Genomic DNA, 20407 nt, shown 5'->3' on the forward strand with positions numbered 1-20407 from the left:
TGGAGGGGATCCCCATTACCTGTAAAGCGCTTTGAGTGGAGTGTCCAGAAAAGCGCAATATTAGTGTAAGCAATTATTATTATTAAGTCGGCCATCAGAGAACTGCATTTCCCACAATCCCAAGCGAGGGGCACTCCGGAAGAGGAGCTCCTTTCGTTTCCGGGTTACGAGAGTTACGCGAAACGAGTTCTTCGTTGCGGGCTGTAAACGAGGCCTTTTATATTTAAACATTACTGTTCCGTTCGATTCCATAATACGGCGAATCGAAGATACAAGGAAAAATTGGATTCAGTAGTCCGAGGACGCAAGTGATTCACCAAGACACGGAAACGCGGGTGTTTGGGTTGTCTTCGGCCCAGCACAGCCATGCCTGCCGGACCGGTGCAGATCGTGCAGCCGGAAACCAACAATAAGGTAACGGGTAGCTGCGAAGCGCTGCGGGCCTAAGTACGTGGTTTACCCGGGGTAAAACTGTACATACAAAAACAGCTACAAAAACTGTGTTCTGGTCCACGCAACGTGTCCATAGTAACTTCAGATCCAAAGAGTTTTGTTTTCTAATATTCCTGTAAAGAAACTTGTCGGTTTACATTCGCGCTCAGTGCAAATACATGTTCTGGGAGTTTTACCCTTGAGCTAAGAACTTTTCTCAGTGTAAAACAAGTCGGGTGCTTTTGGGTAGACCTGTGGAAGTCATCCGTAATTCGGGGGGATAATTGTAATATCTTCTGCGCGATAATAGTATACTGGGATGGTTGAGCCACACGAATACTAAACTCTAACTGTGCAAGAACGGGCGTGCTGCGAAGTTGACCGCCTGTGTTTTGGGGTTTTGAGATTTCGCTGTTTTTACATTTCGCGGTGTAGTGTCACAATGCATTGAAGAACTACACCCAGCAGTGTCTCTTTGCAGGCGGTGGATGTGACCTGTAGCCCTCAGTATCGGATTAATGTTCTGTTTTCACAGGTCGATGAAGCGAAAGAGGAATCGCCGGCTTCCAAGCCCATCGTGGGCATCATCTACCCCCCTCCGGAGGTCCGGAACATCGTCGATAAGACAGCCAGCTTTGTAGCCAGGTAGGCTGTTTCTTCTGATAACTTGGCAGCTCTCTCGATGCACCAGGTGGCACTATATTTAATTCTCTAAAAGAAAAAAAAAACACATTTTGGAACCATGATGGATGTACTAAATAGTTCTCTATTGTGTGTTGAGGTGTTTCTGAGGATTTCACTATAGGTACAACAGAACCCAGCGAGCCAGGTCCTGGGTCCCATTTAAAAAAATGATTATTACATTTGTAAAGGCAGATGTATTCTTAGAGGAACAATACAAAATCCATATGGCAAAAACAAAGATAACCAAACAAAAATGCATTTTGGAGTTAATGCAAAGTTGAACATGAGCTTTGAATTCAGCAAAACAAAAATTGCTCTTTTCTTTAATGAAGGTATCCATAACATAGCTGCATTTGTCGAAGTTCCAGGCGACTCTGAACTGAACGACTTGACTTGAAAAGATAGATGCATGTGGCTCCTCTTGGGAATTAGGTGCTGTCTCTCAGCTACAGCTGCTCCCTGCTCTGAGCTGCACAGCGCAGTGAATCCTGCTGCACTCAACGAGTGGCCTCCCACCGTGGGAGACTTGAGCACAGTTGGTGTCCTGTGGGGTCACGTCACCATAACAAGCTCACTGATTGAACCCTCGTGCAATATGCTGCAAGCCATTGTTGTTTCTGAACTCGCCCTGTAAGGGCATCTACGATTCCAGCATCCATTCCTTTCCTCTACCCTTGCAGAAACGGACCGGAGTTTGAGGCGAGGATTCGGCAGAACGAGATCAACAACCCCAAGTTCAACTTCCTGAACCCCAACGACCCCTACCATGCCTACTACCGGCACAAGGTCAACGAGTTCAAGGAGGGGAAGGCGCAGGAGCCCTCGGCCGCCGTGCCCAAGGTCATGCAGCAGCAGGCCCTGCAGCAGGCGCCCCAGCAGCAGCTCCCGCAGAAGGTAGGCTCGGGGGACCCCCTCCGCCCCCCACACTCGGAGACGACCTCGTGCTTTGTAACTAAGCGCAGTGGGCCTTGAGGCTCGGAAGGAACGAAGTCGTTGTGGATTTTGATTGTTCTGTTCTTGTCCCTTGAGTTCCGCAGGTTCGTTTTAATGGGTTTTTGAAAGCAGAACAAAAAAACGTGTTGTCAGTCAGTTTGTGATGCAACCAAATGGAACTTATAGGACTTGACTTTTAATAGGTGCATCAGAAGTGCTGTTGTTTCTTCACCACTGAACAGATGGTCACATCCTATGAGGCATTTCACCCTTTCAGGAAGAGCAAATCTCTATAGCTTGCCAAGTGAACAAAGATAATTTATTGATATGTTTATATGAGCCCCGTAAGTGGCTAAAAGTTATTTAGTTTCTGATCCATACATTATGGCTTGAACAGACTACTGATTTAACGCGATCCAATACACCGCAACAAGTGCAGAACGGTGTTCCCAAGCCCAGCTAACAGCTTCGCATCTTTGCAAGGTGCAAGCGCAGGTGATCCAAGAAACCGTGGTGCCGAAGGAGCCTCCCCCCGAGTACGAGTTCATCGCCGACCCCCCCTCCATCTCGGCCTTTGACCTGGATGTGGTGAAGCTCACGGCGCAGTTTGTTGCGCGCAACGGGCGGCAGTTCCTCACCCAGCTCATGCAGAAGGAGCAGCGCAACTACCAGTTCGACTTCCTGCGGCCCCAGCACAGCCTCTTCAACTACTTCACCAAGCTGGTGGAGCAGTACACCAAGGTAGAGGGAGCGCTCTCCTTCTGTATTATGACATTTATTTTATGCTTCTTCTGTTAAGGTATTTAATGACGTTGTAGTGACAGGAACTACAGTCAGTGATATAATTTCATAGATTATGTACTGTAGCAGCCCACTTTCATAAGTATGGACTCAAGCTGTGTGTGAGCAGTTCTATCCAGGTGTTCATTACTTCATGGACAATATATAAGATACTTCTTCCATCCCTTTTCAGTACCTTCTCAAAGCTCATCTTTTCACCACAGCCTGAAACCTTTGCATTGCTATGTATCGTATACAGACCCATTCACTGTTGTTTAATGCATTTTATACCTTTGTTGTGCTGTTTTGTTTTTATATAGAATTTAATCAAGTGATTTGAAAACATCATACTGGGTTGTCCAACTTTACTTACTAAGCGGTCACCATTTGTACATGTTGCAGATATTTTGTTTATGGTTGTAGATACAGTCTTAAGTTAAGAATATAGTACTCAACATCTGTTCGTCGATCTTGAGGTTTAAGCTAGGGTTTTCTAGGTGAGTAGGAAGTATGACACACAGGTGCATTTCCTCCACATAAACCTTAGAAAGTTTTACCTGTTGTCAGCAAAGGTGACCTTTCAAGGTGACTTCCCAGTCTCGGTCTTGATGTGGGCAAATTCATGTTTTAAAAGTGTCCTCAGTTTTGAAGGTTATACTCAAACCAGTTAATAATGTATATTTATTAGTTTAACTAGCTGTTTGTATTTAGAAAATACAGTTGGCATTGAATTTTGGGAAAGATAATCAGACTTGTTCAGAAAACTTAATCCGATGCAGGATTTAGAAATTTTGGGAAATGCACTTAGATAAAAACGTAGAGTAATGAGGGCCTTTTTAATTTACTATTCATTGTGCATCTGTCTGTTCTTCATGGTCGTAATCCCAAAGACTGTTTGTGTTCTAGATCCTTATCCCTCCCAAAGGGCTGCTGCAGAAGTTGAAGAGAGAGGCTGAGAATCCCAAGGAGGTGCTGGACCAGGTGAGACTGTGAGCCGGAGCCCAGAGCTCGTGTGGAACCTCCTCAGTGACTGGGGTCGTGTGCAGACAAGCAGCATGGCTGACAGTAAGCGTAGAGCCCTGCTTGTCTTGCAGGACCCAGCCTGATTGCTGCAGGCTTGGGACTTTTTGTCTCTGTTTAAGGAGGGCTCAGCCAATTATCCTGAACTCCATAATAGCTATCTGCGGGGCTGTTATCTTTCGTATCCGTCCATTAAGGGCTTTTATCGATTAAGTTTCAAAAGGGTGGATTGCAAACAGCTAGAAAGCAACTTCCTCATTTCACCTCTAACAAATACAACTTGAGCTCTTGTGATGTAACACTAGTGAGTGTGTGTGAGCTTTGATGAATGGAAAAATTCAGTGCAGAAGGCGCAGTTGACTAGTGACAGTCTTTCACTTTTGGTACCCTATGTTGCTATCCACACCCCCAAGGAACCATCATTGAATTCATCTAAGGGATTCTTCTGATGTGGCGTCACCACCTCGATTTCAGAAGGCTGTTGTTAAAAGCTTCTGAAGAACACCCTTATTGCTTTTCTTCCTGTTCATTTTATTTCCTGTAAGACAACTTTAAAATGGCCACCATAATATCCACATTCTTTCTGCAGGTGAGGTACCGGGTGGAGTGGGCCAAGTATCAGGAGCGCGAGAGGAAGAAGGAGGAGGAGGAGCGGGAGAAGGAGAGGGTGGCCTACGCGCAGATTGACTGGCACGACTTTGTGGTGGTGGAGACTGTTGACTTCCAGCCCAATGAACAAGGTGGCCCATTGCTAGTCCTGTGCTGTGATCTGAATGGGAGATTCATCCCTAATGCGAAGGAGGCGTGTTTCCGGTTTGCCGATTTCAGTGTTAGGAAGCTAGGGAAGGAGATTATAATGAGCATTTTAAAGCTTTTGCTGCTGCTGTACAAAATGTACTTACAGCAGCAGGTTTAGTAGGGGGGGGGGGTTCATATACAAATTTGTATCTTCTAACTTCAGTTTTTTGTTTTCTGAGCTAGTTTTTTGTTTTTTAGCTAGTTTAAGGTTTTAGTGTGATTAGATGAGGCTGAACCTTAGCCACTGATGGAAGAGATCTAACCATGCGAGGGCTGGTTCTCCATGTCCAGACCCAGACAGATGATCTTGCATTCATCTAACTCCGGGTTCTTCACAGGTCACTTCCCCCCTCCCACCACTCCGGAGGAGCTGGGGGCGCGAATCCTGATCCAGGAGCGCTACGAGAAGTTCGGGGAGAGCGAGGAGGTGGAGATGGAGGTGGAGTCTGAGGATGAGGAGGATGAGGCCCAAGACCGAAACGAGGCGCCACCAACTCAGCTGGATCAGGACACACAGCTGCAGGACATGGACGAGGTGAGAGGACCCTTGATCACACACACTAACGGGGGGGCAGAATACTACACGGAAACTAGATGGAAATAAGCTTTTCAACCTGGTTCTTCACTGAAGACAGAGGTTTGTTTCTGATCTGAGACACTCTTCACGTAGTTAAGTCGTTATCACAAGGATACTATAATTGATGGTCAGCCTGTCGAAATTGTCGATGACTAAGTACTTGGGACTGGTCATTGAAATGGGACAAATGTTGTGACGCTTTAAAAAAGGCCAACAGAGACTCTTCTTTTCTTGGAAAACGGGGAGAAGGTTCGGGGTTTATGGGACGAGCTGTCCAGCTGTGTTGTTGAAGTTGATGCCCTTGTTACCTCCCGGAGGAAAAAAAAAAACTGGATTAAGTTTTCAGACCAGTTAGCTACTGAAAAAAGAGTGAAGCTTGATGGGCCGAATGATCTGCTATTGTTTGTTACCATTTTTGCATTTCATTGTGGGAGCTATCTGAAATGCCACCTTCTACGCCTGAAGCCTGTTTGACTTGACATTATCTGTTGAAATTTGGTGGTAGTTGAAAGCTGAAAGTTATTTCTCCACAGGGGTCTGATGATGATGACGACCATCTGAAAGTCCCGCCACCCCCTGACAACCCCGTGCCCCCCCCACTTCCCCCTACTCCTGACCAGGTCATCATCCGCAAGGACTATGACCCCAAAGGTGAGGAAATCCGTTCCAAGAATTCAGGAGTGCTTAAACCTATTCATGTCGGCCAAAACCTTATGATTTTGTCTTTGGGTCCAATAAAATATTTTCATCTTGGATCTTTGGAATAGTACATTTGGATTGGGACTACACATTGATCCATCATATTTCTAAACTATTCTTGCTATTCAGGGTCATGGGGGGGCAGAGTCTTTCCCGGTAGGCAATGGGTACAAGGAGAATACACCCTGGGCGGGACACCAGTTCATCACGGAGCAGACTGATGCAAACACACACCAGGGCCAGTTTTTTGAGATGCCAGTTAACCTTCCAGGATGTTTTCAGACTGTGGGAGAAAACTGGAGCACCCAGGGGAAAAAAAACCCATGTGAATATAAACGTACCACACGGAGTACAAATTACTTTTAATATTATCGACTGCACCTTAATCAGAATCGGCGATAAAAATGTCCTGCCGGGAGTTCCGATAGCTCTGAGCCCTGCCTTGCCTCGCAGCTTCCAAGACCCAGCCGCCAGCTCCGGCCTCGGACGAGTACCTCATCTCGCCCATCACCGGGGAGAAGATCCCCGCCAGCAAGATGCAGGAGCACATGCGCATCGGGCTGCTGGACCCCCGCTGGCTGGAGCAGCGGGACCGCAGCATCCGGGAGCGGCAGATCGAGGACGAGGTGTACGCCCCCGGGCTGGACATCGAGAGCAGCCTGAAGCAGCTGGCGGAGCGCCGTACCGACATCTTCGGTGTGGAGGAGACGGCCATCGGCAAGAAGATCGGGGAGGAGGAGATCCAGAAACCGGAGGAGAAGGTGAGACGGGGGGGAGAGAGAGTCATATGGGAATACCACCGGTGAGAGGTGGTCTGGTATACTAGTTCTCGAGCTTGACTTTTTGGTCAGATCGTGCTTTTTCTTCGCTATCTCGGAGTGGGCGATTAAGGAGTTTATATAGGGCTGATGTCTCTACAAAGGGCAGTAGTCGTAAGGATGGCTGTGATTGCTGGTTTTCAGAAAGATTTCCAGAACAGGTATTTGTAAAGTGTTTTGTAATTGTCATGAGACTCTGAGAAATGAGTGGTTTTAATCATCTTTATCCAAGCAAGATAGGTATTTGTTTGGTTATTCCAAGAGGAAAGAATTCTGTGGCCTACTGGAGGTCAGGAATGAATGTTCTTGGGTCAGTAATTCAGGGCCACGTGTCAGTGGGATCTCTCAATGAGCAGGCTGCTGGGTTGGCTCTTGGTCTGTCTCACAGCGTTTCTCTCCGCTGTGTTGGTGGCAGGTGACATGGGACGGACACTCGGGCAGCATGGCACGCACGCAGCAGGCAGCCCAGGCCAATATCACTCTGCAGGAGCAAATCGAGGCCATCCATAAAGCCAAGGGACTGGTCCCGGAAGATGACAGCAAAGAGAAGATTGGGCCCAGCAAGCCCAGCGAGATGCCGCAGCCCCCCATCCCTTCATCTGCCCCCAACATCCCAAACCCTGCTCCCCCTGTCACATCTGTACCTCGGCCCCCTGCGGTAAGTCACTGCTGGTGTGTTAGTGCCTGAACCAGGAGTAGGCCATGCTGTTAAAACTGGTTAATTGTTTGAAGGTGCTTTTCTGTTGGCCAATGAGGGTGTAGCACTGCAGGCAACAGCCCTTGTTTTTCCCAACTTTAAAATAACCTCACAACACCGTTTCCCATTAAACTGGAAATCTCAGCACTGCTGATCTATTTACTGATTCAGGGATACACTTGAAGCTGTTGTTTTGGTGTTTCAATCTAAAGGGAAACAGTTGATTTACAGAACAAGCACCGTGAACACCCTATAGTTTTGACCCTGTAATCGTACTCCTCTTGGACACAGACTTAACAAAACCCTGGGCAGTCTTTTCCCCAGTAACTCGTGATCACCTTTACTGTGGTGGTATTTACAGAGCTGCAGAATGCTGCACAACTAGTGGTACAGGGTTTTGATTGATCAAAAACTGGCTTAATGCATATCCCAGCCTGCCCCGCAGCTCCGCCGCGCAGCTCGTCGACCCCTGCGGGCCTGGTCTGTCTTCGTCCCTCCGGCCTGTTGACGCCAAGACCTCTTTCTCCCTTCCTGCGCAGATGCCCCCGCCGGTTCGCGCGGCTCTGGTGTCGGCCGTGCCGGTGCTGCCGCGGCCCCCCATGGCGCCCGTGGTCAGGCTGGCCCCCAGCCAGGTGCTCGCCCCCATGCCTCCCATGATCCACACGCCCCGCATCAACGTGGTGCCCATGCCTCCCTCGGGGCCGCACCTCATGGCCCCCCGGCCGCCCCACATGGTGGTCCCTACAGGTAAGGACCTCCCAGGGGGGTGTCAGACCACCCTCTCCTGTTGCGTTTCACACGTACTGTTCCGTTTTAGGCTCTTCCATGGACTTTGGGTGTTTTGATACTGCACCAATGAGAAGATGACTGCAGTTTTTTTTTTAATTTGCCGACACCTCTGTCATGCTTTTCTTGGAGAAGGATCAATGTGATTGCAGACTTTACCGTATTGTATTGATCCAGTTCGTTGATTTCTGCCCCTTTAGATATGACCTGTGACATTCTCTGTCTTCCTCTTGGTCAACAAAGCATTCAGTTGACCTAAATGTGCACTGTTTTTACTCCTGGAATTGTCGTTGTGGTTTAGCGAATAAAGTTTTGGTTCACTGATAAGTCTGTTATACTGTATTGTGATTTACATAAACAGTTAACAAAGTTGATGCTGCTCTCGGCCCAAGATAACTATCAATTTGTAAAACCATCGATTGCTCCTAAGTGGCACTTGGTTAAAGGTCATAGTGTAAAAAGTGTCCTATTACCTGGGGCTCCTAAGTGCCTAAAACATTAAATTAAAACACTGGTTCGAGCCTGGAACATGTCACAAGCAGACCGTGGCATTTGCTGGAAGCTCACTGGGGTGGTAAGGTTGCCCAGGGGTGATCTCGACTGCCTGTGCAATAATGACTCTGCAGGCAGGGCAGTGGTGTTGGCGAAAGATGTGGTACTGCTCCAGTTGACTCTGGCTCTCCCGGATGCCACTGTGGAGCTTGTGATGGAAATGATTAATTGCCCTGACGTGTGTATCAAAGAAGCACGTTTTTTCGGGCAGCACAAGTTGTAACTCAAAAGGCAAGTTTGGCGAATCTAAATCAGGTGGCTACGAAGTCCAAAAAGATCATCATTACTTCCTCTTTGCAGTACAAAACAGTAATTTATAAGACATCAGGTTTTTAGTAATTGTTGTGGAATATTTGCTGTGATCCACTGGAACGTACTGAACCCCTTGCCTTGTCGCGTCTTCCCCCTGCAGCCTTTGTCCCTGCCCCTCCTGTGCCACAGCCCCCGAGCGCTGCGCCCACGCCCATGCCCCCTTCTCACCCACCCCCGCCCCTCGACGACGAGCCCGCCAGCAAGAAGATGAAGACCGAGGACAGCCTGATCCCCGAGGAAGAATTCTTGCGCAGGAACAAGGTATCTGTAAACCCGCCGCATGGAGGAGCTGACTTTTAAACTGAGCGGGACCACTTGTCATGTGCTTTTTATTTCATTCTGGGCTGTGTTGTGTACAGTCTTCTGATGTTTCTCTCCCAATTGCTTGCTATGCTTACTTTAGGAAATACATTCTCCCTACTATTTCTGCTTGTTTAAGTGCTGACTGGCTTCACCTTTAAACTGCTTGCCAGGAAATGTAGCAAAGATTTTTTTTAGTTGTTTGTGCTAAAGCATTTAACATAGTAAAGCATTGTTCTGATGGGAAAGACAGCATCCAAGTACCCAACAGAAGCTGTATAGCAGGATCTGTAACATAAGATGTGAGAATAGCATGTATGTTTTGTACTTACAAGTTGGGTTTAGAGTTGATCATTGAAAATCCACTTACATTTGGTTAATGGCAGGGCTGTTTTGCTTACTGCCTAGTATTGATGCATGATTTCCCTGAATGCCGCTGTGTACTATGACCACGTCCTCTCTGGTTTTCAGGGTCCAGTCGCAGTGAAGGTGCAGGTGCCCAACATGCAGGACAAGACAGAATGGAAGCTCAGTGGCCAGGTCCTCAACTTCACTCTCCCACTGACCGACCAGGTACAGATCTGATTTCCACATCTGTTACAGTGAATCCAAGTCATGGGCTCTGACACAGATGGGGTTTCTGTCTCAGTTCCCTGCACTGGTGTGCTATTGAAAATGGTTCGTGTAGGGAGCTGCGTCAGCATGCGTGGGCTGCAAAGGAACAAGTAAAGGTTTTATTCCACAGCCGGAAAGTTGTTTCTTCCCCTTTCGGCATGCAGCTTAAAATGTCAGCCAGTGCTGTTGGGTTATCTTTCCATATTTCTTCACACATGTGCAACTGGATTCCAAAACTGATTCAGACATCTAGATTGTCACCACGTGCTATGAACAAACCAAAATGCTTTATTTACTGTGCAATATGAACCATTTTCTCTACACTTTTGCCTAGCATGTCAAAATTGGTCTTTCTGATGCAGTTCAGAAATTAAAACTATTGTGGATGGTCAGTCTTTAGATCTGACTAGATGTGTTGGCAGATGCTTTTTTTGCATTTTAAATGCCTCTTACAGATGTTGACCAAATTGTGAAAGATAGTTTGGCACAACTCAAAAATGTGTCCATAATTAATAGGGGTGATGAAGTTGTTTTTATATATATTTATAATCCTCGTTTTGCAGGTGTCCGTGATAAAGGTTAAAATCCACGAAGCTACAGGAATGCCAGCTGGTAAACAGAAGCTGCAGTATGAGGTAAGTTGTCTCCATCTGCCCTGTATGCTGTTACAACATGGCAAGTTTGTTCCAAGTTATCAATTTCTCTTAACGTCTGCTATTAAAGTTTTTTTTTCCTGAACCCTTGGAATACAAGTACTAGAGTTAAAAAAAATAGCATAGTGCAAAAGGTAACGACATGTAATCACATGTTCATTCAAAACGAAATGAACTTTAAGATAACCGGACTTATAAGTATGACATGAAAGTACCAAAATCTCTGTAGTCATTGCTGATGGTAATGATGATTGACAGATGTGAAAGTGAAACACAGTCATGCCTGTTACATCTCCTAATCAGGTGGTCCTGGCTGTTTTGGTGGTACCAGATATGTTGTACAGTTGGATTTAGGCAATAAATATGAAGGGCAGACTAGCCTCTTGATAAATATCTTAACTGCTAAAGAAAGTTCAGAATGACCTTTTTCCATTGTTTGCTTCTAATATCGTCATGACTTGATGCCCTTATGGACTTTTTTTTCCTCTCACTTTCAGGGCATTTTCATCAAAGACTCCAACTCTTTGGCTTACTACAATATGAATAACGGCTCTGTCATCCATCTGGCTCTGAAGGAGAGGGGTGGCAGGAAAAAGTGAGCCTGGAATATTGGATTTATGGGATTCAACAGCTTTCCATAGACACCGGTGCTGTTTCCTTTCTGTAGGTTAACTTACTAAGTGTGTCAGGGTGAAGACGCAGAGTGGTGTCCATGAGATCACATCTCCAAAGATGCAGAAAAGCAGCCACTACAGAAGACAAGATTTTGATGTTAATTTTTGTTTATCTCCTTGGTGTAGTAATAGTTTTTTCAATCCTGTTTTAAAATCTCCTGCTTTATGTACCGTATTTTACATTAATCTGTTTATGCTATATTAGGTAGAATGGGATTATTCTTAACACAGATAAGAAAAAATACAATTTATGATAAATATAATACTGTTTAGTTATTACATTTACATGGTTATTTTAGCTTCAAATTCAACTTGAAAGCTATTAAAAGAACTTTCAGAATGTATCACGTTTGTACTTTCCTTGAGTAGATTAGTGTTCTGTCTAAAAGTGTGAATAAAAGTCTCCTCATTTTCACGTATCACTTCAGTACCAGTTTTCATGTATTATGTGCTGCTGTGTTGACTCCTTTTTAGACCCAATATATAAATCTGCCATTAGCTTAGTCTTTTTACTGCTGCTTTTGAATTTTATCTCTGAAAGAATAATCCTAATGATCACACAATCACATTCAGTATATGAATGCTTATTCGCATAAGGGCTAGAAAACAAAACCTGGGACCTTGCATTGGGTTACAATTATTTGCTGCTTTTTATGTAGTTTTAATGAAGAGGTTCCAGATATATAACCCAAAATGCATTTTAGATCAGGAGTTTCAAACAGAGTTCCTGGAGGGCCTATTGACTTTTTAGTCCATCTAAGCTTTCTTACATAATTGGTCTAATTTATTTAACTGCATATTTGTAATATGCAAAGGAACATGTAATAGGTTTATTCCATGGTGAAAAGGGAAGAAAATAAACGTTTTGGCTGTGGAGCCTTCTTTAGGTGTTGCCCAACAGCTGAAACATTCTTTTCTTCTCTTTTCAGTATGGAATAAACCTATTACTTTTTCCTTTGCAGCCTATGCATGCTGACGCAGCTACCCACCTGAAGTATTTGTAATATGTCTGTTCAGTCTCTGACATTGTATACATAACTATACATTTACTTGGCTAAATTAAGTGATCAACTGTAAATCAACTTGGAAAAAATCCAATACATGTACAAAACTCTTGAGCTTCATCCAGCACTAGGCCCTCCAGGAAGAGTTTGAGACCCCACTTGTATATTAATTGACAAGATAGTCTACATTGTAACCGAATTGCAACCATTTATTGTCCAGTTTTGCTGGGTTTCTATGTATAGAAGCCCCATTTGTTTTTCATGCGTCATGGTGTTTGGATGACAGATTGTTTTCTAATCGGTGACCATGGAATCTTGTGGTTTTCATTTCCTCTTAAGATAAAATGAGGAATTTTATTGGTTCCCTTGGTCATATTTATAGTCCTGCTGGGTCTTATTGAAAAAATTAGACTGAGTCAGTGCACTCTGTACTGAGACATGGAATTTGGACATGGATTTTCTTTTCCTTGATATAAGAAATTTGATTAAGAGGCTAATTATTATGTGAAACCTGGATGCGATTATTACTCAATGTTGTTAGTGTATATTGAAATAGAGAGATCTTTACTTTCAGACTTGCAATACCAAAGTCCTGATGTTTAAAGAGGGCTGCTACATGAACACAGAACAAATTGGTGCAGTTTCAAACCTACGATCTATAATTAGACACTTAACTAATCAATCTTATTGGGGCTCTATTGACGTTCTCAAAAATAGCTGTTGAAAATGTGGAGTTCAGCAGGACTCTGTCATTTGGTTCTCTGTGCAGAAAGCTTTCACTGGTTACCAAGCTAATGACTTCTGGACTGTCGATTGTGCTTTGGTAATATCTTTAAAAAAACAGTATTGTGTGTTTTGACAGGAAAAAATACAAAAGACTGAAAATAACAGCAACTGATTTATTTTTTTCTTCTAATTTGTCTGGTGTTTTTGCAGTACCTAGAATGTTTGGAAGGTGGCAGCAAACCATTACAAACTGCAATGTACAACAATTTACTTTTACAAGATTGAAAAGAATGGCCTATAAACGCCTCGTTGTACACCTAATGTGCTTTTCATTAAACGGTTTTTACTTTTTACCAGTGCAAATCTAGTATTGTTTTATGGTTTTAAAAAAATTGATTGTCTCAGGTTACAGTCGCGGGTTAATCAAAGATTCTATCACAACTAATATGTTGCATCTAATTTATAGGAAGCAGACGTGTGTAAATTATTCTTATGCATTTGCTACTACAGTGCTATTAATTTTAACAGGTTACATATTAAAACAAGTTGAGTGACAGATTTTAGAGAAGCTCTGAAGAGGCTGTGTTCTTTGAGAAGACATCTAATCTAGTACATAACAATGGTTACAGACACGAGAAGGCTGTTGGGCCCCACGAAGTTCCTTTGGTTTTTAGTAGCTAATTGATCTGAGATCTCCAGCATCTTGAAAGCTGGAAGAGCATCGACTTCAACAACATGGATAGTTTGCTCCAACCTCCTGCAACCTGTTGTGTCAACAACGCCCCCTCTTCTCTGTTTCAAATGCAGTTCCCCAAAGTTAACACCTGTGTCCTGTGTGGTTGAGCAAGAAGTTCCAGCGGTTGAATTTGTCTGTGCTTCCGAGGACTTTCAAGATTTTATCAGGTCCTCTCATAGTTTTCTCTGTTGAAGACTCAAAGGGAGCATAGGCCATTTCTTTGATCTCATGAATGTATAAAATTAATCTTCTCTAAGCTGATTCCAGAGCAGCATTTTTTAATTCTAGTGACCAATGCTGTTCCCAATTTTCTAAATGTCTTATGAGTGCACCTTACATTAACAATAGCCCTTGATTTCACTTTCACACTTAAATATTTATCTTAACATCCTGTTTGCCATTGTTTCCCTAACGTCTTGAAGATGATAAGCACCCATTTTCTTCAGAAGTAGCATCTTCAAATGCATGTTCTTATAGTTTAGACTAATTCCAAACAACACTGTGCAGTTGTCTACATTAGTCATCTGCCAGGTGCTTGCCCAGTTCTGAAATTGGTCTTTTCAAAATGCTTTGATCCTAAAGACCCCTACGATTTAGTGTTAAATAATCCTGTTAGTTTGGTATAACTTGCTTAACACTTAAACTACATTACCTCAGCTTGAGCACTCACCCTTTAACTGTGCCTTCTGTTTACATAATTCGATTTTCAGTCTGAAGACATGCATGGCCTTCAATGCCAGCAATCAGAGGGTTAACCTTTATGAGGAACTTATCATAAAAAATTAAATATACCCTACCGTAAGCTCTGCTTGTATCCTATACCGCTAGAGAAACCTTTAAAAACCAATAGGTTTTTGTTCTCGTGTATACCTGTGACTATATCCTCGCTTGACGAACGAATATCTTCTGCCTGCATACGCGTATGGTCTCTGGGTTTTCTTTAGATTGTCTGCAGCTGTAAAACAAGTTGCCCTTCGGGGGATAATAAAGACGTCCTCAACACCTTCCGCTTCCAAACCCCCAAGTAAGCTGCTCCTCGGTAGCCTTTTGGCATACAGGGGAAGTGAGCAGTTGCTTTCAGACTGAGCGGAGATGACGACGACAACGACCGGCGTGTTGCAAATGCATTGAACACCACGCATCATCTGCACGAGATCCCGGGTCGTCTGAGGGGCTTCAGGTATCGGTAAGCACAGCATAGACTTAACTGACTGACTGCATCCACTAATACAGGCTTCCTGCGCACGGCTGGGGCGGGTCTGTCCAGCACCGCGCAGGCGCGGGCGGCTCCACGGGCAACGTACAGTAGCTGCAGACGGAGCTGGGTGGGCGAAGCCGCCGTGTTCACGCGTTGGGTTTGATCATTTTGTTTGTGTTTGGGGCGAAGAAAGAGTAGCAGCCCGGCGATTAATCGGGAAAGCAGCGAGAGGTGGCCTGCGTCACCGCCTCCCCCCACCCTGCTGTGTGGGCTGTGAAGGCGAAAGGATTTGGGGAAGACGGTGGAAGAGAGTAAACACGGGGGATTTAAACACCAGTATTTTTCCCCCTCCCCTGCGTTAACTACAACAGACAAAAAGAGGTGGCGGTGGCTGGTTGGGACTGCGCCGATCGGACCTGCGAGAGGGCGGCTCTGTCGGCGGCGGGGATCCCTGCGCTCCGAAAGGACGGCCTGCGGAGCCACTCGGGACCGGAGCTGCGGGATTCACAGACCGGGGGGGGGAGAGAAACAATCCTAAAGAAGCTCCCTGCCGTGGGGGTGCGGGCGAGCCGCCGGACTGCCCTGCCCGTGTGCTCGACCCCTTGCCCGTAGCTGCAGGCTCTGCTGCGCGCAGGGCGGTGCAGCTGCTCCGGGCTCGGCGCCGCGCAGCGCGCCGGGAGGACCTGGGCTACACTGTTGCCGTCGCTGGCGGCAATGTTTCTGGACAACCACACGTCTGTAGCTGCGTGATTGTGGGGGTCTCTTAAACAAGACGTGCGACACTCAAGCCATGGTGTTTCCGCGGACTTGGAGTTAACTGGGATTTCTTTTTTCTGCCCCGAGAGCTTCTTGCGCTTTTAATTGAAATTCGCATCCTCCCACCTCCGTGCTCCGGACATATATATTCTGCTTTTTTTTTTCTTTTTGTTGTCGCCCTTGTCGTTTTCCCGGCGTGTTGCTAACCGGTTGCCCACGGAAGTGAACGCGTTGCGGGGGGTTTCGGTGCGCAATGAGGGCGGCCGGGCTGTGCGTGAGGCGAGGGGTGAAGACGTGAGGAACAGCTTGGGACCGCGAGAAGGAAGCAGCTGAGCCGAACCGGGCCGGGCCGGGCCGGGGAGGGGAAGGGGGTGGTGGAGACGGTGCAGAGCCTCCCTTCTATTTCAGCGCTGTGGTTTTGGGGGTTCAGGGGGAAAGGGTGGGTGTGTGAGGGTGAGGTGTCATGGCCAAGACTGAGAATGGGCTGCGGTCTTCCGATCCGCAGAACCTGCGGGGGACGAGCGAGAGTCTGGCCGAACGGGAGAGCAGCTCCTTCGGGTCGGACTCGGAGGTCAACGGCTTCGCCAACACGGAGCGCCAGACGGACAGATATGGGTTTATTGGAGGAGCCCAGCAGCACACGGGACACTCGTGAGTAGCTATGACGAGCACGTCATTTTATTGACCTTATTTTCTTCCTGTTGTTGTTGTTGTCATCCGGCGTTGTCCGCTTTCGCTCAACAGCGCAGTGAAACTTGTACCTGTATTCCGGGGGTTAGACTCCCCCCCCCATGGCTTGACTTGTAACGCGTTTACCAAAGGACGGCTGGTAAAGCTAGGCCGTTACCCACGTGTACCGTGGTTTTGCTGGGGAGTGGGTGTCGCGCACTCTGCCTTGTGGGCCCCGTGTCGTGTGGGTGTGTGAAGTGTCGCGAGTTGGGTGACGACAGAGGCGGCTTGTCTCTGCAAAATAAGCAACACCCTGGGGAAGGTGGTGATACTCAGCGTTATCGGAAATTCACTCTTTTAAGCACTGAAGGGGGGGGGGACTTATAAGAGGTTGCTTTCCCTTCTGAAGCTAGCCATGTTAGGTATTCCTCATGCACACACCTAAGAAGTGCAAGAGGTTCCGGACTGAGGTGGGCTGTCCAGGGGGCTTGTGTTGGTGAGCACACCAGCCTGCCGTCAAGGGCCAGGCTCTGGTTGCTGTGGCTCAGTTGTGTCTGAGTGTGAGATATCCTCATTCTTTAATTTGTCAGGATTGTGTGGGCTTTCCGGCAGCCTTAACTCAAAGCTAAGATTAGGAAAGACTCAGGTTGCTGAAAGGTCACTGAAGCTCCTCGTAATGAGTAGGGCTTCTGAAAGCGTTTTTGTTAATGCTTGAGAGTCGGTCGCACCCGAGTGTGGCTTCTAACTGCATTTTCTTTGCAACAGGATGAGTATTTATAATGGATTTTCTATGGTTTCTTAGCAACCAGTTACCACATTTGGGTGTTGTCTTGGATTATATGTCAATGTTGCTTTAATTCATACTTAACTGGCCAGAAACACGGTGACTAACTTTCGACAGTTGCTTGAGTCCACGTAGCAAGATCTTGCATTCAATGCGCAAAATGAAACGGGCTTAAAAAAAAATAACCTCTTTTGTGAGGTATTCCGGCTCGTGACAATGGGTTGCAATCCAATTGGATACTGGACATTGGAACTGAATTACAATCCAGTGCCACAAATGATTGAGCATACAGTCGTCCATATGAAAATGGGATTGCATTGTCTCCTGCTTTGTTCTGTGCTTGGAGCTAGACTGTGTAGGTATCGAGGCTCAGTCCCAGAGTTTGACGTTTGAATCTGTTAGGTGTGTGTTCATGAAATCTTCCGCCCGGTTTCCACCGCCTGTACCCCTTGGACTCGGACTTTTATCTTAAACCGCAGTCCAAGCCTTCTTTGCCTGGTCTAACTGCTTGAATCTGTTGAGACTTGCTGTGTGTGTGTGTTGACATCGAAGTAATGACTCAACAGCCGTATTTAATGCCGGACTTGTTTAGGTGTCACAAGGCTCTTATGTTCCGGTTTGGAGTATGTGGCATTTCAGGTCCAGGCAGTGGTGGGAGGGAACACAATGTGAAGATGGGCACAGAGCACCCATCCGGTCAAACCTGAGTAAAGCCTGATGACGTGGCTTTGTGCCCTGTCATATGCTTATTTTAATATGGCACAATACTAAGTACCGTGGAGCAGCACAAACATGGCCGCGTATAGTCAGGCTTGACCTCGTGTAGGCCCTGATGCAGATGCTCGCCTGCCTAACAGAAGGCGTATTGTGTTTGCAAACCTGTAGTGGAGAGACTGGACAATTCCATCACGATCAGAAGCTCTGTGTTAAGCTGGGTCAGAGCAGGTCTGTATGGGTGGAGTACAGTTATGTCAAATGACATCGTTCTGTTGTAGGCCTACAGCAAATGCCTTTTCTCTGGGTTTAGTTTGGTGGTTGCCTCGCCTGCTGCTTGAGAGAGGTGTACTGCAATCGCAGGGTACAGGTTCAGTAAGAAACGCACAAAACTAAACACGTCCTGCTTTGTGTCTCTTTGCTTCCCTCTTTCCGATTCCTAACTGGCCATGTTAAAGTGATTTTGAAAGTGGAGTCTGCTGAGACCGTAACCTGACGTGTAACAGCTGTGATGGCAAGAAGAGCATGTCTGGTTCTTCAGTAACAGAACAATTAAGAGCTAAATATGGGCCTTTTAAACAAGTAATAAGGGCTTAAGGACTGTAAACCAGTGTTGGAGCATTTAGAGTCACCTGCCTCCATTGGTTTTTGTTGCTTGGTTAAGCCCAAGCAGTTCTGCTTCATAAACAGGTTGTTTTCATACTGCGCTTGATGTCTGAGCTCAGAATTGGTTGGCTCTGTTTAACCCTTTACTAAAGCAAACACGCTGAACAAACTCAGTGGAGCTCCACAGGGTGAGAACAATGGGCTCTGAGCTCCCAGCTCAGATGCTGGCTTGGATCTGAGCAGTGGTTCTCATTCCCGGTCACCGCTACACCTGAGCTCTGAGGTCCCATTGAGTGTTCCTGCTCACCAAACTGCTTGCTCGAGGAGAACTTCTTGGCCCATTCCTGCAGCTCATTCTTTCTCAGTTTCCAAACAGCCTGCATCTGATGCGTCGTTGCCAAGAAATGTTGCGGCCAGAACTGAATTCTCTCTCCTTGTCTTGGTAACTCAGCAGTTGCTGCCTTGATTCTTTTTTAAGCAGCTGTTTGTCTGTGACCTGTTAATGATGTTGAAACATAGGTGTTAAAGTAACTCTTGAGTGGCTCTTAGACTCCCACAGTAAGAATAATTTGTTCTTTAGAAGTCCAGCTGCTTACAGAAGAACATAACTAGTTTGCGAAAAAATCTTTTTAGCTTTTAAACAAAATAAAACAATCGCAGCATTGTCTCCTGCCCATAAAAACCACAGGCACTCGAGGGCCAGGGCTGGTGTTGGTGGAGTTGGGATTGTGATTAAAGGTACGTGAATATCAGGGGAATGTGCTCAGGAGTAGTGGATTTAATGGATGTAGGTGACCTGTATTTCTCTGTCCGAAAAGATGAGTGAGGAGAATACCCATTTTTAGCTTTTTTGTACTCCCAAGATTTATAACAATTTACTGTACATTGACTTTGTTTTTTTTTCACATTCCTGCAAATGCAGATTGTGTTTGACTCAAATATCTCACAAAGGTGCTGTTGTCAGCAAAGTGTGTGAAGATCACTTTCAAAACAAAAAAAAATACATGACATCCAAGTCAACCTTCATGAAGGCCTTGTGGTCAACATACCATTTCTTGCTTCAATTTCAAAATTCTAGGGGATGACAGGACTGTGGAGGGGGATGAAGAAACAGTAAAAGACGTTATTTGATGAGGGTCTTCCATGTGGGTTTTTTTACCTTTCGAGGAACTGTGATACGATATGGGAAAGCTGACCATGCGAAGCAGCTCCGTTTGGCTGAGTTATTGATCCAGAGTGAATCCTGTTACCTGATTGGCACCAGCTGCCATGGCCAGGAAGTACTGCTGAGTGAGCCTGTAGTCCTGGCAGGTTTGTATACTGTACGTGTGCCATTAGTTCTGACCTTGGTTGTTGGTGATCTTTTCTGTTAGGTGTTGAGCAGCCTTAATTTCTAATGTGTCTTGTACCGAACGTGTGGTGCCTTTCAAGCTGCAGGCCTTTGTGTCCTGCATAAAAAAGTAACTTTTTTTATTTTGAAGTGGGAAGTTTAACCCCCCCCAAAAAGCATTAGATCCTTTGGTCTGGACTGTAGTTGCCTTTAGCTTGATGTCGTTGGTCTTAGTCTTTCCAGTTCGGCGGTTTGGGATTAGATCCATTCTGAGGATGTGAGCCAGCTAAGTCATGGAAAAGGTGGAAATGAACTGAAAAGAAGAACCAGGAGCAGGGTGGGGAGAAAACAAAAGGGTTTGACTGCTGGCGAAAAGCTGGATCCTTTGGAGTTGGCTAGATAAGAGCCCTGATGATCTTTTTTGCAAGACACTAGATGGGGAAAAGCCACTGAAAGTGGGGATCAAATGTGACCTGGTGCAACACCAGCAGAACCGATATCCCTGTAGAAAATTACTGGCCTAATTGTGTTTTGAAATACTCTTTCACATTAGG

The 20407-nt window shown here is 45.8% G+C and overlaps 2 protein-coding genes across 2 annotated transcripts in view; both read left to right on the forward strand.

Annotated features, from left to right (window-relative positions):
- Window positions 1-97: 97 nt before the first annotated feature.
- Window positions 98-13411, forward strand: sf3a1 (splicing factor 3a, subunit 1). Its single transcript, XM_006640289.3, has 15 exons — window positions 98-414; window positions 968-1077; window positions 1797-2010; window positions 2533-2790; window positions 3736-3810; window positions 4439-4589; window positions 4986-5182; window positions 5758-5875; window positions 6377-6684; window positions 7157-7399; window positions 7978-8185; window positions 9189-9349; window positions 9860-9961; window positions 10567-10638; window positions 11154-13411. Exons 1-15 carry the CDS (start codon window positions 367-369, stop codon window positions 11253-11255), a joined length of 2367 nt encoding a protein of 788 aa, XP_006640352.1. The 5' UTR covers window positions 98-366; the 3' UTR covers window positions 11256-13411.
- Window positions 13412-15050: 1639 nt separating this feature from the next.
- tbc1d10ab (TBC1 domain family, member 10Ab) overlaps window positions 15051-20407 on the forward strand; it is a 43496-nt gene continuing 38139 nt past the window's right edge. The window contains exon 1 of the mRNA XM_006640461.3: window positions 15051-16401. Within this exon, the coding sequence (XP_006640524.1) occupies window positions 16214-16401 (188 nt within the window). The 5' untranslated portion in view covers window positions 15051-16213. The remainder of the gene's footprint in view (window positions 16402-20407) is intronic.

This window comes from Lepisosteus oculatus, chromosome 22, assembly GCF_040954835.1.
Source record: "Lepisosteus oculatus isolate fLepOcu1 chromosome 22, fLepOcu1.hap2, whole genome shotgun sequence".
NCBI lineage: Eukaryota > Metazoa > Chordata > Actinopteri > Semionotiformes > Lepisosteidae > Lepisosteus > Lepisosteus oculatus.

What these genes read in the sequence shown, in the direction of transcription:
- sf3a1 (XM_006640289.3), top strand. Translation starts at nt 367, where the DNA reads ATGCCTGCCGGACCGGTGCAGATCGTGCAGCCGGAAACCAACAATAAG. An exon ending in ACAGCCAGCTTTGTAGCCAG is followed by an intron (nt 1,078 to 1,796) that starts GTAGGCTGTTTC and finishes CTACCCTTGCAG; the next exon opens with AAACGGACCGGAGTTTGAGG. An exon ending in AATTCTTGCGCAGGAACAAG is followed by an intron (nt 9,350 to 9,859) that starts GTATCTGTAAAC and finishes TCTGGTTTTCAG; the next exon opens with GGTCCAGTCGCAGTGAAGGT.